This window comes from Lampris incognitus, chromosome 9 (genome assembly GCF_029633865.1).
Source record: "Lampris incognitus isolate fLamInc1 chromosome 9, fLamInc1.hap2, whole genome shotgun sequence".
NCBI classification, from domain to species: Eukaryota; Metazoa; Chordata; class Actinopteri; order Lampriformes; family Lampridae; genus Lampris; species Lampris incognitus.
Window position 1 is genome coordinate 16,875,290 of NC_079219.1, and position 15,162 is coordinate 16,890,451.

Consider the following 15,162-nt stretch of genomic DNA (forward strand, 5'->3'; position numbering starts at 1 on the left):
AATCCACTGGCAAATGGGGGCTGGTATAGTGAGCTAGGTGAGTTTGGAGTGGGGGACACTGGGACAATAGTTTTGAACACTGAGCTGGAGTCCACAAACAGGACTTTTGCATGGGTCATTGGGGAATTGAGGTGTTGAAAGATGCAGTGCAATCCCATGTTGACTGCATCCTCCACTAACATGTTTGCTTGGTAGACAAACTGCAGAGGGTCGCACAGGTGGCCTGTGATTTGCTTCAGGTGGGCCAGCACCGGTCTCTCGGAGGATTTCATGACCAGAGACATTAGGGCAATGGGCCTGTAGTCATTTAATCCTGTGATACGGGATTTCTTGGAGCTCTTGAAGCAGGAGGGGACTTCACACAGCTCTAGTGATCTGTTGAAGATCAGTGTGAAAATGGGGGGGGGGGGGTGAAGGGTGAGTGATTAATGTGAGTGATTAAACAACGCTTTTCCCTCTGACCTTTTCTGAATAACTTACTATATTCAATTAAATTTAAATGGTTTTATTGGCATGGCGTAACAATGTACATTATACATTATTATAATTGCTGATGTAATTGAAAATGTGCATTAGTATCAGAGGAGGCATGTGGTAGTCTGCAGCTCTCCCCGGACCGGCAGAGTGGGGTGGAGCAGCGACCCGGCTCAGAAGAGTGGGGTAATTGGCCAAGTACAATTGGGAAGAAAAAAAACAAGATGAAAAAAGAAAATGTGCATTAATAAGCGAATGTGTTCCAGTATGGGAATATATCCTTATCTCGCAAAGTATTAAAAAAAAGTATTAAAGACAACAGGATCGTCTTGCGTTGCTACGCATGTGCTTTTATTTTTTGAGAGTGGCAGGAAAACACTACACTATTCTCAACGCCTTGACGCAGACGAAAGCTAGCTTCTCCGAATTAGCCACGTCATGTAAACTTAGCAGTGGAGGTATTTTAAAGAAATCGTAGCGTCGGATGAACATTTTGAATCGAAGACTGCGTGGTCTCGTGTTTGTCAGTTCGTTATTTTGGGGGGAGGTCCAATCCACAGCTGTTGCGTTGCTGTAATCGTATGGAAACATGTCAGATATCGGGGACTGGTTCAGAAGCATCCCCTTCATTACCCGGTACTGGTTTGCTGGGTCGATCGCTGTCCCCTTGATTGGGAAATTGGGATTAATAAGTCCCAGGCATCTCGTTTTATGGTCTGAAAATTTCTTTCACAAATTTCAGGTAAGTCATGGCGCGCCGCAGTCGTTTATATCAGCTAAAATTACACGAGTAGTGGCTATGTGTTGATAGCGTCAGCTAGCAGGTGGCTAGCAAGGCTCACAGGCCTTTCAAACGGCCAATCAGAGAACGAAGCGTGCGGACTAGGGCGGGACTAGGTGTTGGCCGAGTTCTGCCTGTCCGCCGAGACTTGAGTGCACCTCGCGGGATACACCTCTGCAGAATAATAATAATAATAATAATAATAATAATAGTAATAATAATGCATTACTCTTACGTCAGTTGCGGAAGATAGCTGTTCAGCAATTATTTGATCGGTTCATAGTTTTGGTAGCTCGTGTTTCTGTTGTTCTGGTCAGCTCCACTAGGTGGTGACATTACTTTGGCTTGACAGACACGCATACGACTGTATGGGGTCAGTCAGTCCCTTTGCGTGAGACTACCAAATAAAAATAAAGTTACCTGTTCTCTTGCCAACTTGCCCGTCAGTAAGCTATTGTTACAGCTATAATACGGCTGGCCTTGTGGCCAAGAGGCACTGAACTGTTACTGGACTCCTGCAGTTTGGATCCTGGCATGGAAATGAGAAGTTGTGAAACGATGATGGCACAAGTTGATCTCACCCTGTTTCTGAATCATAGTCCAGGAATCTGATCTGTGCCACCAGTAGCTGAAAAAATAACCAATGCTCAGAGTTGTCATGAATTAATAAATATAGTACCAATGAATTAACCCTTAAAAGCCCTCAGGGGTTCTCCGGCCCTATTTTGATGATAGGTGATCTAGAATACCTCCAGTAATGAGGCCTTTGCTGTCTTTGGTGCTACATGAACTAGTGCTACTATGCTGTTCTGCTTCCAGTCAGACTGGGAACCAAGTTGAAGACTATTGTGATGATAAATTTAACTGCCCATCTATCACAGACCAGCACAGGGGGACACAAGGACACGAACTAACTCACATTTATGTCACTTTCAGTCTTTTCAAGAAGTTAGGCTGAGACTTTAAAAGAAAATAAAGTACTGAAAAATATACATGATTTGTTCTTATCCAATCTATTTCGAAATGATAAACTAAACGTTCTAAATAAAAATGGAAGTCCCAGAAATGCAGCCGGACTGATGCAAGCATATGCCCAACTGTGTCAGAATCAGAATCATGTTTATTGGCCATGTAGGTTTGCACATACATGGAATTTGACTCCGGTTTTGTGGCTCTCTCAGTGTACTTAACATAAAACACTACAACACAACAATCTTCAGATATATACACAAGGATTGGCTTATACAGGCGAAATAAGAGGCGATATAGTGCAATGGTTCTGAGAATATATCAGAGATGCTGAAATAAATGTTAGCAGGTTACTTACATACATGCCTGAGGTAGATGGATATGACAGAGCGTATCAGTATACGTACAATGTACAGTACAGTATATACACAATGGTTGGATGTAAGAAAACGTGTTCCATACCACAGTGTTCGAGTTTGGCAACATGCATGCGCCTTGTCTGTTGAAAATGATTTAAATCACGTTTGACATAGCCAAACAACAAAGGCTTTCCACCATCCTAAAGCCAGCCTTTACATCATGACTGTATTTATGTGGTGTTTGTACAGTTTACTCATATGCTACTAAAGGAAAATACTCTGTTTGCAGTTTCTTTGGGCTCTCATGCCTCTACATAATAAGCTACACTTCCACTGACAACAAGCAGGAAAATTATTCGCTCTGCTCTACCAAGACTTTTGTTGAACACCAGGTGTCCCCCTTGGTTTGGTGTATTGCACACGTTGAGTCTCTTCAGCAATATTGTGCCCAATGTGTTGATAATTTTTGATTTGTTTGACTGAGCCCATCATTGAAAGAAGTCCCTCAGCAACACCCTAACAGCCCCAATCTTCTGCTTACTTTACCATCTGCTCCCTGTCACTCACCTCTGTGGTTGTGGGTCTAGGATTCACTATTGGCTGACATATACTTCAGAAATTTGATCCGAGTGAAGATTATAAGTGCATTATATTTTCTTTTCTGTCAGTATTTATGATTCCCTTGAAACCGGTGACATTTGTCGTCTGTTTCCCACAAGGCTTTGGGTTTCTAGGCCATACAAGCCACAAAGCCTCATATGGTCTGTGTGTGTGTGTGTGCGTGTGTGTTTGTGTGTGTTTACGTGCATGTGTACTTTTTGCATGCAAAACGTTAGGGATGTTTGGTCTTTCCTTTTAAATTGACAGAGGAGGTTACACCAGGCTGTATATAATGTGATGACAGCATTATGCATGTTTTATTCGGATATGGAGACCGTTGATGTCATCGTTGTATTGCTCACAGTAGAACTTGGGGATAAAAATAGGACTGACATAATCCCACTGGTAGTTATGAAATCTATGGGCTGCACAATACCTTATGAGGATTTTTCTGTTATTCTTTTCAGATTTGGAGACCGGTAACATCCACTCTATATTTCCCAGTGGGCCCTGGCACAGGTTTTCTGTACCTGGTCAACCTGTACTTCCTGTATCAGTACTCCACCAGGTTAGAGACAGGTGAGGTTTAGGAGGTTTAGCCCACTGTAATATGTTTCCTTCAGCTGTACACACGTCATGTCATTTTGCTTACGCTGACCTTTGTTTAATCCCTCCATGTTGTTTCCCTAGGCGCGTTTGATGGCAGACCGGCTGATTTTGTCTTCATGCTTCTCTTCAACTGGCTCTGCATCGTCGTATCCTTTTAATGCGCCGTTGGTTTCGTTGTAAACCTACAGTGTCAGCTGGCTTCTTAAAATTTCTAGCCCTTCAAGGCCTCTTGTTGAGAGGGTGGGTTGTTGAATGATTTAGATAAAATGTTACTGTTTAAGTTTGGCGTTGATGTTTCAGATCTGTCAGCCCACCTCTCTGTCAACCTCTTTTCTTCTCTCTGTTTCACTCTATTGACCGCACTGTCAACTCTGTTTCTCTCTATCTCCCCCGCCCATACCAGGCTGCAGCAGTGTGCCACGTCAGGGTGGCTCAGGCATGGAGTTGCAGCCTATTGTAGATCAAATGCAGTACCTGCTGCAGAAGCTACCCCACATTTTATTTTTTCCTGGGGGGGGGGGTCATGAGTTCAGTTGCACAGCCCAATCCAACCTCCTGGATTTTCAGAAAGATTTGGGTGTATCTATAGCTCTATTGAAGACAGATCTGAAAAATACCATCCAAATAGATTTAACCATTTACTCAGGGTTTTTTTTTTTTTTTTTAAATGTTTTTTATCCTTACTCTCAGCTTGTAGGTTAAACACAACACACAAAATACAGGTCACTGTAAAAATGAGCTGACTAAGAACATCAACTTAATTACCAACCACAAACTAGGGGATACGGATGTCCCCACATACTCAAACACGTTCAGTCCGACAAGGTGAGGTACTGCAGCTCGAGAGTGTTGGTAGATAGTAGATAGCTGGTTGAAAAAGAGGTCAGGCGTCCAGGTGGTGTGGTGGTCTGTTCTGTTGTCTACCCACATGGGGATCGCCGCTTCGAATCCCCGTGCTACCTCTGGCTTGGTCGGGTGTCCCTACAGACACAATTGGCCGTGTCTGCGAGTAGGAAGCCGGATGTGGGTATGTGTCCTGGTTGCTGCACTAGCGCCTCCTCTGGTCAGTTGGGGCGCCTGTTCGGGGGGGTGGGGTAGCGTGACCTCCCATGCGCTACATCCCCCGTGGCGAAACTCCTCACTTTCAGGTGAAAAGAAGTGGCTGGTGACTCCACATGTATTGGAGGAGGCATGTGGTAGTCTGCAGCCCTGCCTTGATCGGCAGAGGGAGTGGAGCAGAGACCGGGACGGCTTGTTAGAGTGGGCTAATTGGCCAAATTCAATTGGGGAGAAAGGGGGGGGGGTCAGAGGAGAAATGGTTATTTCCTGTACTTCAAAAAGATTTTCGCAGCCTGGCCAGGGTTATGAACTCTCCACCCTCCAGTCACTGTCTTTACTAAGTATCACGGATATAAATCCCACTCTGCTGATCATATGCAACCATGGTCATGTTGTCCTTGACTCAGAAGCTGTAGATTACAGGGCTGATGATGGACATGCAGGTGAGAATCCTCTTTTCCGTCGCCAGTGTTTTCTATTCATTGCGCTCTCAGAGATAAAGAAAAGAAATGTATTAATGATCTCAATTTTCCACCCCGAATGCAAACACGCATGAGAAAATGGCTCCAAAGTGGAATTTTAAGTATAGTATCCAAATACCAAATTCATCTGTGCACCAGATAAAAACTAATCTTTGTAGTAAAACACATACTACCCTTCCACCTACCAATATAAATATTTCAGGGAAACCTAGCAGCCAGCCATTGATAGGCCCTCTAATCACATTTGTGCTATTCCCAGCGACTTAAGTCGTTGTTTAATATTGTTATCTCTTTCTCCAGTTGCTGATGATCCCATTGATCATGTCAGTGTTGTACGTCTGGGCTCAACTGAACAGAGACATGATTGTTTCCTTCTGGTTCGGCACACGATTCAAGGTAGCAACCCAGGACAATGTCGTCAAATACATCATAACATTCAGCCTTCGTCTGATAAAGAACATTCAAGGTCCTAAATATGATAACGTGCTTATCTGACGTGAAACACTCAAGTTCACTAACTTTCACCACTTGAATCATTGTCTCTCACATACTGTATTTATATCTCACATTACATTGTGGGTTAAAAATTAAAATAATATGCCAGGTGGCCATGTGGTAGAGAGCCCTTTTTAATTCTCCACTAAATTTCCCGTTTTCTTCAATGTGCCCGAGTGCCCTGAACTCCCTGGGAGGGTCGTATTCAACAAGGGGACTTTTATTCTATAGAGATCAGCAGCATATCACATTATTATTGCTCTTTGCTCGATCAAACTTGACCAGTGAAATCAAAGCTTCTTATCTTATTTTGTGCAGTGAGCATTGCCCCATATCACCATGTCACACCTTATCCATCATCATAACTACTTTTGATTATGACAGTATTAATATTTATCACATTGCTAAATATATTCATGAATAACGATAATGTTGTTTGTCTTATGTTCCCTCTCTCCAAGGCATGTTATCTACCTTGGGTAATCCTGGGCTTCAACTACATCATTGGAGGCTCGTAAGAAACAACTCCCTCACTTTGTTTTATATATTTTTATTCTTTTATTCATTCGGGGAAATCAAGGTCACTATTAATTTTTCTATCTTTTAATTGCCTTCTTAGGCGTGTAGGTTTAGTGCAACACCAAAGAATAATTTGTGTTTTTCTGCAGCCGCTATCACCCTCCAAATTGCTTAATGAGATGATGGGTCGCCATATTTGCTTTAGCTTATGAGTTCGTATACATGTTAGAGAATACAACTAAAAGTTGTTTAAGGGCAATATTCCCTGCCTGGGATTTAATAAATCAGTCAGTCAGTCTGTTCTCTCCACTGTGTTATTGTCCAGAGTGGTAAATGAGCTGATCGGGAACCTGGTGGGTCACCTCTACTTCTTCCTGATGTTTAAATACCCAATCGACCTGGGAGGACGCTCTTTTCTCTCCACGCCAGAGTTCCTGTAAGAATTTTCACATTTACAGTGTGTTTTTATGTGTATATTTATGGGTGCACGTCCTAATATACCTGGCTGCTATTTTGCTACTTATGAGCTGACAGATGCAATCACACACTATACACCCACTCCCACTGTCTTTCTTCTGCCCCTCTCATCTCCTCCCAGTTACCGGCTCCTCCCCACCAGGAGAGGAGGGATTTCGGGCTTCGGCGTTCCTCCCACCAGGAGAGCAGCTCCCCAGGACCAAGCAGCAGCGGGAGGAGGAGGCGGAGGTGGTGGGGGAGGAGGAGGAGGAGGTGGGCGTCACAATTGGGGCCAGGGCTTCCGTTTGGGGGATGACTGAAAGACTGAGTGGAGAGAAGAGGAGAGGGGTCCTTTGCCCTTTGATCCCGCCGCTAACGGATGTGCAATTCATGCTCTAGCTTAAAATGCTTGCTTTTTCTTCACTACTCTCATTTGGGGGGGAGGGGGTCAATTTCATTGTCTGTCTGTTAGGTGAGATGAGACATTTATGTCAAAACATGTCATTTGTTGGAGGTGTGCCATCCAAGGACAACAACAGTAAAGCAGTTGGAAATCAATTGGGGTTTTGTATCTAACAGCCCCCCACCCCAGATATGCTGAAGATAATATGGCACTCGTGCACAAGCGTATGTGTGTTCTATAAGGACACAACAGGAGAGTAATTTGGAGAAGCAAGCATTTTAACCAGCAGCCCACCGCACACCATGACTTAAACTCTGGCTACAAGCTCTGCTGATAAAGCAGAGCCGGCTACTGCGGATGTGTCCATGTCAAGCAGATAGGACAAAGCAAGAATAAATGGATTTCAGATGACTTTTCTCATGCTTCTTCTTCCTCTTCTCCCTCCTTATTAGCTTTTTTCCCCTTACCCTTACCCTTCCACCTCCTCCTCCCCCCTCCTCCCCCTTTTCACACCCGGCCATTGGACTGTCAAGACGAGATGTTGCAGCTGCAGACCAGCACGTCGCTGGTTTTTCATCTGTTCTTTTGTCTCTGTTCAGTCTTTCTCCCTTTCGCTCCTTCCGCCGTGATGCCATATCAGATTACATTGTAATTACCGACTTGTTGGGAGTGCACTGTCACGCAAGCCAACCTTCAGGAAAACATAGGCAAAATTTAGAGCGCCTTATTTATAGGCATGGATTTACACAGGCATGAATGCTGAGTTTTCCTTTGTGTGTGTGGCACAGATAGTGCTGCCAGATCAGATCTTGTTGCAAAGACTGTAAAGTGAGGTTTTTCTGTTCCTTTGTAAATATATCTAATGTTTCTTCAGCAGTTTGGGGAGTTTCGGAGCGTAACTGTCTTATAATACCCGTGGGTTTTTTTTTAAAACACACTACCAAAGCAGTACTGAACGTAACATGGCTCTCAGACATCTGAACATAGTGGTTGTCAATCTTTTTAGTGCTTCAGCACATTTACAAGTTGCAGAATATCAAAGCACTCCAGATGATCTCCTTTTTGGAAAGATCCCATAAATATGAACGTGATTGCGAAAGGGCTGTAGGCAAAGGAGAAATGTGTATGTTCATTATTTGGGGGGGGGGGGGGGAGTTGTGATAGGGATGGTTGCATTTAAGTTCTAATGAAGTTTAACAAAATGTTTTGGGTTTTTTTTTGTGGCTTTCTTTTGTTTTCAATTTTAATCAAACTCAAGGAACGTGAGCTCATCCTGTTGCACACCAGCGTGTCTACACATTGGTTGAGAATCACTGTGATGATGTACAAACCCTTTTTTATGACACTCAACTCACCACTGCTCCTTACTTTAATGGGTTTGTGATATAAATCTGTGTTTTGATGACACTGCTCTGAATCTCTGGGAATTTGGGTAAAGTCTGAAATCACATATAAGAAATATATACATTTGAAAGGAAACGGTGGAATTGTTGTGTTGTCTGATCTAAGGTGAACCGAAAGGAGCAAAGCTGAAGTTGTGCTGTGTGAGAAACGTGCTCTGATAGTCGATGCTTCAGTAAGTTAAACAGTGCCATTAACAAGGCTGCCAGTAAACCCATTTATTGTCTAACAACGCAGTCGGCTGTACGTTCTAGACAAAGTATTTATTGTGTAACCTCACAAAGGACGGTTTTTCTTGGGGGAGGAGTGCAGCCTTCAGTCTTTGAGGGTGAAAAATGTTTTGAGTTTTTTTTTCTTTAAATAAGTGCCGTGCTATCCTGATGACATTCTGCTTTACAGCAATGTAAGCAGACTTGGCATAGATATGCCCTTGTTAAGACAGATGATCTTTTAATGGCCGTTTTACCAGACAACGGATCCCATCCACTTTGCCCTTTGGCAGCAATGAGAAGAAGTGATGATGGTGTTTTTTTTGCCCTGTTTAGATTTAGCCAAAGATTTATTTTACAAATGTGCCACAGGCGGCACTGGATTTGCTACTCGCCCACCATCAACCTTAAGGTTTAATCAGGGGGCGTCCACATAGCATGGTGGTCTGTTCTGTTGCCTACCAACACGGGGAAGGCGGATCGAATCCGCGTGTTACCTCCGGCTTGGTCGGGCGCCCCTACAGACCCAATTGGCCGTGTCTGCAGGTGGGAAGCCGGATGTGGGTATGTGTCCTGGTTGCTGCACTAGCGCCTCCTCTGGTCAGTCGGTCAGGGCGCCTGGTCGGGGCGGGAACTGGGGGGGAATAGCGTGATCTTCACACGCGCTACGTCCCCCTGGTGAAACTCCTGTCAGGTGAAAAGAAGCGGCTGGCGACTCCACATGTATCGGAGGAGGCATGTGGTAGTCTGCAGCCCTTCCCGGGTCGGCAGAGGGGGTGGAGCATCAACCGGGACGGCTCGGAAGAGTGGGGTAATTGGCTGGATACAATTGGGGAGAAAAAAAAGGGAGGAGGGGGAGGAGAAAAATTTTTTAAACAACTTTGCAAACTATCGCTGCATACTTTTATTTTGGACTAACAACTTAAACAGTTCCTCGGGGTCAAAACTAGGCCCCGTCGTTAATTGGGCAAGGCAAATAAAATGTTGAAATGAAAAATGTTGACACAGCAACTACAGTTGGGCTCTGAAGATGGAGAGATGTGTTACTGATGTGGCAACGTATACCGTGTGTATAATTACACGCATACAAGAGTACATTGATAGTGGCCTCAGATATTTGAGCTCTCCGACATTAAACTGGGCTGCATAACATCACTTGGAAAAATGAGGAAAACGCTCCTCGCTTTCAGTTCAGATGTATTTAACTGTTTGTTTTTTTTTACACAAGTCTGGATGTAAACTTGTAAAAGGTTTCTGGTCGGTGACCTGACGACTCGATCCAGAAATTATTTCTCCGTCATGTCTCCTTATGTACTTCGCTCGTCTTGGGCCCCATCTGTTTCACTTGTGTTGTACAGCAGCATTCTGTCGTGCCGGAGTAAACTTGAGGCAAATCACAGTAGGTCTCGCTGGTCTTCTTTCTGTAAATCCAGCCTTTTGTCACACTTTGTAACCGATCCAATCCACTCCAAGACCACGATCAGTTTGTCAGTTGGTTATGTATTTATTCAGTTACAGCAGGCTTGATGTAGAAAACAGAAAAGCAAGCAGTATTCCACAGCAGCCAAACAAAAATACAGTATCCCAGATACTCGTCTGAACATGAAACTAGAGCAGCAGCCAAGACATTCAGCTAGCATACAGTCATATTGCCCGCTGTTCAAACCAGGGTTAGAGTCCAACAGGCCAGCTGGTCTGTTTATTTCCAAATGCAACCCCGAAACGGAGTCATGGGTCAACAGCCAACCTATGACCAAGTTAACGGGAAACATCAAATATGAAAATTCAGTATCAGCAGAGGGTGCAATTCAGGATGAAACCAAATTAAATTTCCTTCAAATCCTGACGTTCACAATTATCACCTTGCAACACAGGAGTTCCTTAAATCCTCTCAGAAAATGATGGGGAGAATTGTTTTCAGAAAGACATGTCAAGTATGCCATTTCAAGCATAGCATCAAGTAAGTAACGTATTTTCTGCATTCGTCACTTTCACCGCAGTTTATCATACAAAGCAGCCAATCTGAAGTTTTGCAGAAAATCTGCTGCAAAAATAGGCTTTGTAGCCATGGTAAACCCTGAACTGATGAAGTAACAAATTTCAGTTTTAAGGTCGTTTTTTGAACGGACTGTGTGGAAATTAATTGAACCCAACCCTGTTTTGAATGGAAGGACCTATCTAAATAAAGCCTGGAAGCCTAGAGAGAGAAGGTTAGAGGTGTGTGTTTACAGAGATCTGTTGAACAAAATGTACATTTTAAACTGTTCAAAATGACGGGGTTCCTCACCCACGTTACCATGCTTGATACGTTGTAACGAAAAAAGAAAAAAAACAAACTGCCTGGTGGGTTTAGTCAAGGCTTCAAGTTTTTAAAATAGTTGAAAAATCTGAATTATTACCAATGTGTACTTTGCCAGTTCAGTAGCGAGAACCTTAAAGACCATTACAGACAAGGAATATCAGCTTACAGCTGAAAAGGCAGCACGGTGTGATGGAAGAGACACTCCTAGGTCTTCTATATATATATATAATTAATCTTTATATATGAAAAAAACCCAAGACATTCTTTACCCTTGAACATACTCCAAGTACTGATGTTTGAAATCAGCAGTCAATTGCAAAGATACTACGTGAACTCATTCATTTATCTGGCCTAAACACAGACCATCTATCTGGTCATCGCCGTCTGCCCGTCCATCTGTGTCAGTTCTCTGGCTTTGACTTTTCAGCAGTAAGGCTGTGAACATGTTCGTACTGCCTTCCCTTGTAACTGCTCCTTCATCTTCACTTCGCTGATGCCGTTTTAAATGCCGAGGAAAGGTGACATTTTTCAGTCGAATCAAACACTGCCTATCATGAAAATTATCTGTTTCTATCTTGGGAATATAAGTGCCATCAATGAGTAGAGTTGTTCGGTTGGATTTTTCAAAATGTAACTGACTATTACCAACTAACCGGTAGGGTTTTATTGAATTAGAAAAAAAAAGAAACATTCCTCATTTTGGGGGCACCAGCCAAAGACTTATTTAAAAATGTAACAAAATCTGCCCTCCCAGCAAAACTATACAAAGTTTTTTTTTTTTTTTGCGCGATACAGAAAAATATTTACAAGGGCCCTTTTTAAAAAAATGTGTTGTTGTAGTAGTAAGTAGTAGTAGTAGGAGTGATAATAAGAACAATGCATCAAGTCCAGCTTTGGCACTCTTCTGTCAGTCTCAGCACCACACATCAGTGCTTTAAAGTGGAACTTCAGGGTCCACGGCGTTTTGCGGTGTCTTCACAGGCAGAACGTGAGATCATTGGTTCAGGATCCGGCCATCTTGGGTCCTTTCAAGTTGGCTGGAGCCTCAGCAGCCCATGATTCCCTTTATCTGAAACTAAATCAAATAACAGGAAAATAATGGTTTATGGAAGGTCACACACACACACACACACACACACACAGCATCGACACACATCACGACACACACTGCACACAGCACACCAAAACAGCCTGATTTATGTGCTGCGTGGTTATATGATATATCCCGGGTCCAAGATCGCACAAAATTTACTTGGTGAGTCCATGACTGATGAAGTTTAGGGAAAACACATATTATTATTATTATTTTTTTGCATTTTGATTGAGAGAGAAGTAGCAAAAGACAATATTGTAGCCTCAATTTGTCAGGTATATGGATGGCACACAACAAAACCAGAAATATACTTGTAACAAGTGTGATTTCATCCCCAGACATAGTGAGTCATTAAAGAGACAATACACATAAACTTAACGACAACCCTGACTCCCTGGGACAATACTGCTTTGTGTGCGTTAGTATAGATGTAGGTATTTGTGTGTGTGTGTGTGTGTGTGTGTGTGCCTAGTGTATGATACTAAACCGACAGGAATCAAGGTGTCAAAATCTCATCCTTACGGCCTTACATGTCATGTTTTTAACGGACATATCAGCGCTAACAACTTCTGGGACGGCTGGAGGCTGCATCTTTCACATCTTAAAGGAATAGTTGAACGTTGACACTGGTGTAAAAGGTGAACAAAAACATGGGGTGAAACAGGATTTCTAATTTACCATTTGATCCAGCAACTACATTAAGTAAACAAAATCTCCAACCCTAGGACACGGGCTCATTAAAAGATATTAGGCATGAGGCGACCCATTTGAAACAGGAAAAGAAAAACTATTTTGGGTTCAGACCCATTGTGTAACTTAATGTTTGGTGTACTAAAATAATTCTATGAACTTGGCAATTCACCCTTGTGACCCACCATCAGCCAGTGACCCTTCCAGGTTGCTCCAAGGCCATCACGTCGGTGTCTGATGCCAGCGTCGATTTCTCCACCTCTCCATCACTATCCTTCCCTACTGCCACCGTCACCTTTACCCACCTGACAGCAACATGAACAGAGTTTAGAAAAACCCAGTATTCCCTAAATGTAAATACTAGAATAGCGAGTTTATTGTTTTCTTTTGGGTCACTGTTTAGTTACTGATAATTTAACATAAACCTCACCCATGAATCGAAAGAACTTTGTCTTTCTCCATCTCTACTGACCTTCCTTTGTCGTTGGTGTTGGAGCTTGTCTGGTCCGGTTTGGTCCGGCTCATGTCCGTCACACTTTGACTTAGTCTGTTGGTGAACCATTGCACTATTTCCTGGTTGGATAGTTTGGTGCACTCTGCTGCTGCTAGACTCTCCCCAGCCTCCTCTCCAGCACCGACGGCTGTGGAAGAGAAGGAGGTATATTTAATTTGAATCAAGTCAAAAAAAAAAAAAAAAAAACACAGACAAGGTACCAAGGTGCATATATACCATTTAAATTGCATTCCCATTTTGTTGTCTATACTAAGTCACTTTGTGCATCTACTAAGTAACTTATATCCATTTTTGACTAACTAAATTGAATATATGCTGTAGTATGCACACAACAAATTAGTGTTAAATGCTGTTGGGAGACTTTCAGAGCGATCTGTTTGCAATAATAATAATAATAAAAATAATGTTGAAAAAACCCCCAATATTTCTATTGGAAAGATAGAGTATGCTCCAAAACTATGATATCAAAAAAACAAAATTTATCCTAGAGATTAAAAATGATCCAACTGTGGCAACATGTGTTCAACAAAGAAAACAACATACAACTGAGTACTCAGTCTTTGGCCCTCCGCAGCATCATGGCCAGTAATAAACAAAAAGTAATTCAGTTTAAACATAGAACTGTATTAACAACCTCTTTTAGTAAACAATACCTGTAACAAAACAATTCCCAAGAACAACACTGGAAATAAAAACTTCAATTGTAATATCAGCAGGTGTCAAATTACTTTTTGGTCCTCTTTACAAAATACAAATGGCAAGTGGATAAGGTGCTTATGTGATTTAGAAAATAAATATGTCCGAATGCTTGGACTGTAATAACAATACCTGCCAAAACTGCCGTCAAACAATAATTGTTCAAGTTACTAGTGAGAAAACACAAGCCTGTCATCGTCTCTGGTTGAACAGCTAATTTCTGGGAATAGTTGTAGCCATTTTCAAGCATTCTGAAAATTTGAATAAAACGTCAAATATTACAATTTTTAACATTCACTCATAATGACAACATAGTCCACTCTGTGCAAAGCAAGATTGCTGAATTGCTCAAGACTTTTTCACTTTTCCGCAGTTCATTTTACATTAAAACCACTTAAGGTCTCATGAAATGAAAAACTGTATTTTCAATCTTGTTACCACTTTCAACTGAATTTAAGTAAACTTAAGGTAGCATAGCACAGAAGCTGTGATAGGAAGGGAAGATGTGATTTTTTTAGCCGTCTCATTAATATTTATCTGTATACAGTTAAACATGAGGCATTAGAAAAACACTGCCCTGTGTTCATATCAAACTGAGGAAACATTTATTTGACATAATTATCCATATCATTTTATTGCCCAGCATAAGTATACATGCAACATAATTGGGTAAAGATCTGCAGCAAGAAATAAACAATTTTCCACCATTATCTGACCACTTCTCTTTTGTTTTTAAAATCCCCCCCATTGTACTTGGCCAATTACCCTACTTTTCCGCGCCGTCCCGGTCGCTGCTCCACTCCGATCTGGGGAGGGCTGCAGACTACCACATGCCTCCTCCAAATACATTAGGAGTCGCCGGCCGCTTCTTTTCACCTGACAGTGAGGAGTTTCGCCAGAGAGACATAGCGCGTGGGAGGATCATGCTATTCTCCCCCCTAGTTCCTCCTCTCCTCTGAACAGGCGCCCCAACTGACCAGAGGAGGCGCTAGTGCAGCGACCAGGACACATACCCACATCCGGCTTCCCACCCACAGACATGGCCAATTGT

The 15,162-nt window shown here is 42.6% G+C and overlaps 2 protein-coding genes across 2 annotated transcripts in view; one reads left to right on the forward strand and one right to left on the reverse strand.

Moving 5' to 3' along the window:
• Window positions 1-896: 896 nt before the first annotated feature.
• Window positions 897-10,213, forward strand: derl1 (derlin 1). The gene is made up of 8 exons (XM_056285703.1): window positions 897-1,216; window positions 3,651-3,762; window positions 3,874-3,938; window positions 5,268-5,294; window positions 5,634-5,729; window positions 6,290-6,342; window positions 6,673-6,783; window positions 6,946-10,213. Exons 1-8 carry the CDS (start codon window positions 1,064-1,066, stop codon window positions 7,121-7,123), a joined length of 795 nt encoding a protein of 264 aa, XP_056141678.1. The 5' UTR covers window positions 897-1,063; the 3' UTR covers window positions 7,124-10,213.
• A 103-nt stretch (window positions 10,214-10,316) lies between these two features.
• zhx2a (zinc fingers and homeoboxes 2a) overlaps window positions 10,317-15,162 on the reverse strand; it is a 46,730-nt gene continuing 41,884 nt past the window's right edge. Inside the window, exons 11-13 of the mRNA XM_056285702.1 lie at window positions 13,374-13,542; window positions 13,087-13,206; window positions 10,317-12,193 (exon numbers count right to left, since the gene is read on the reverse strand). Coding sequence (XP_056141677.1) covers window positions 13,089-13,206; window positions 13,374-13,542 — 287 coding nt within the window. The 3' untranslated portion in view covers window positions 10,317-12,193; window positions 13,087-13,088. The remainder of the gene's footprint in view (window positions 12,194-13,086; window positions 13,207-13,373; window positions 13,543-15,162) is intronic.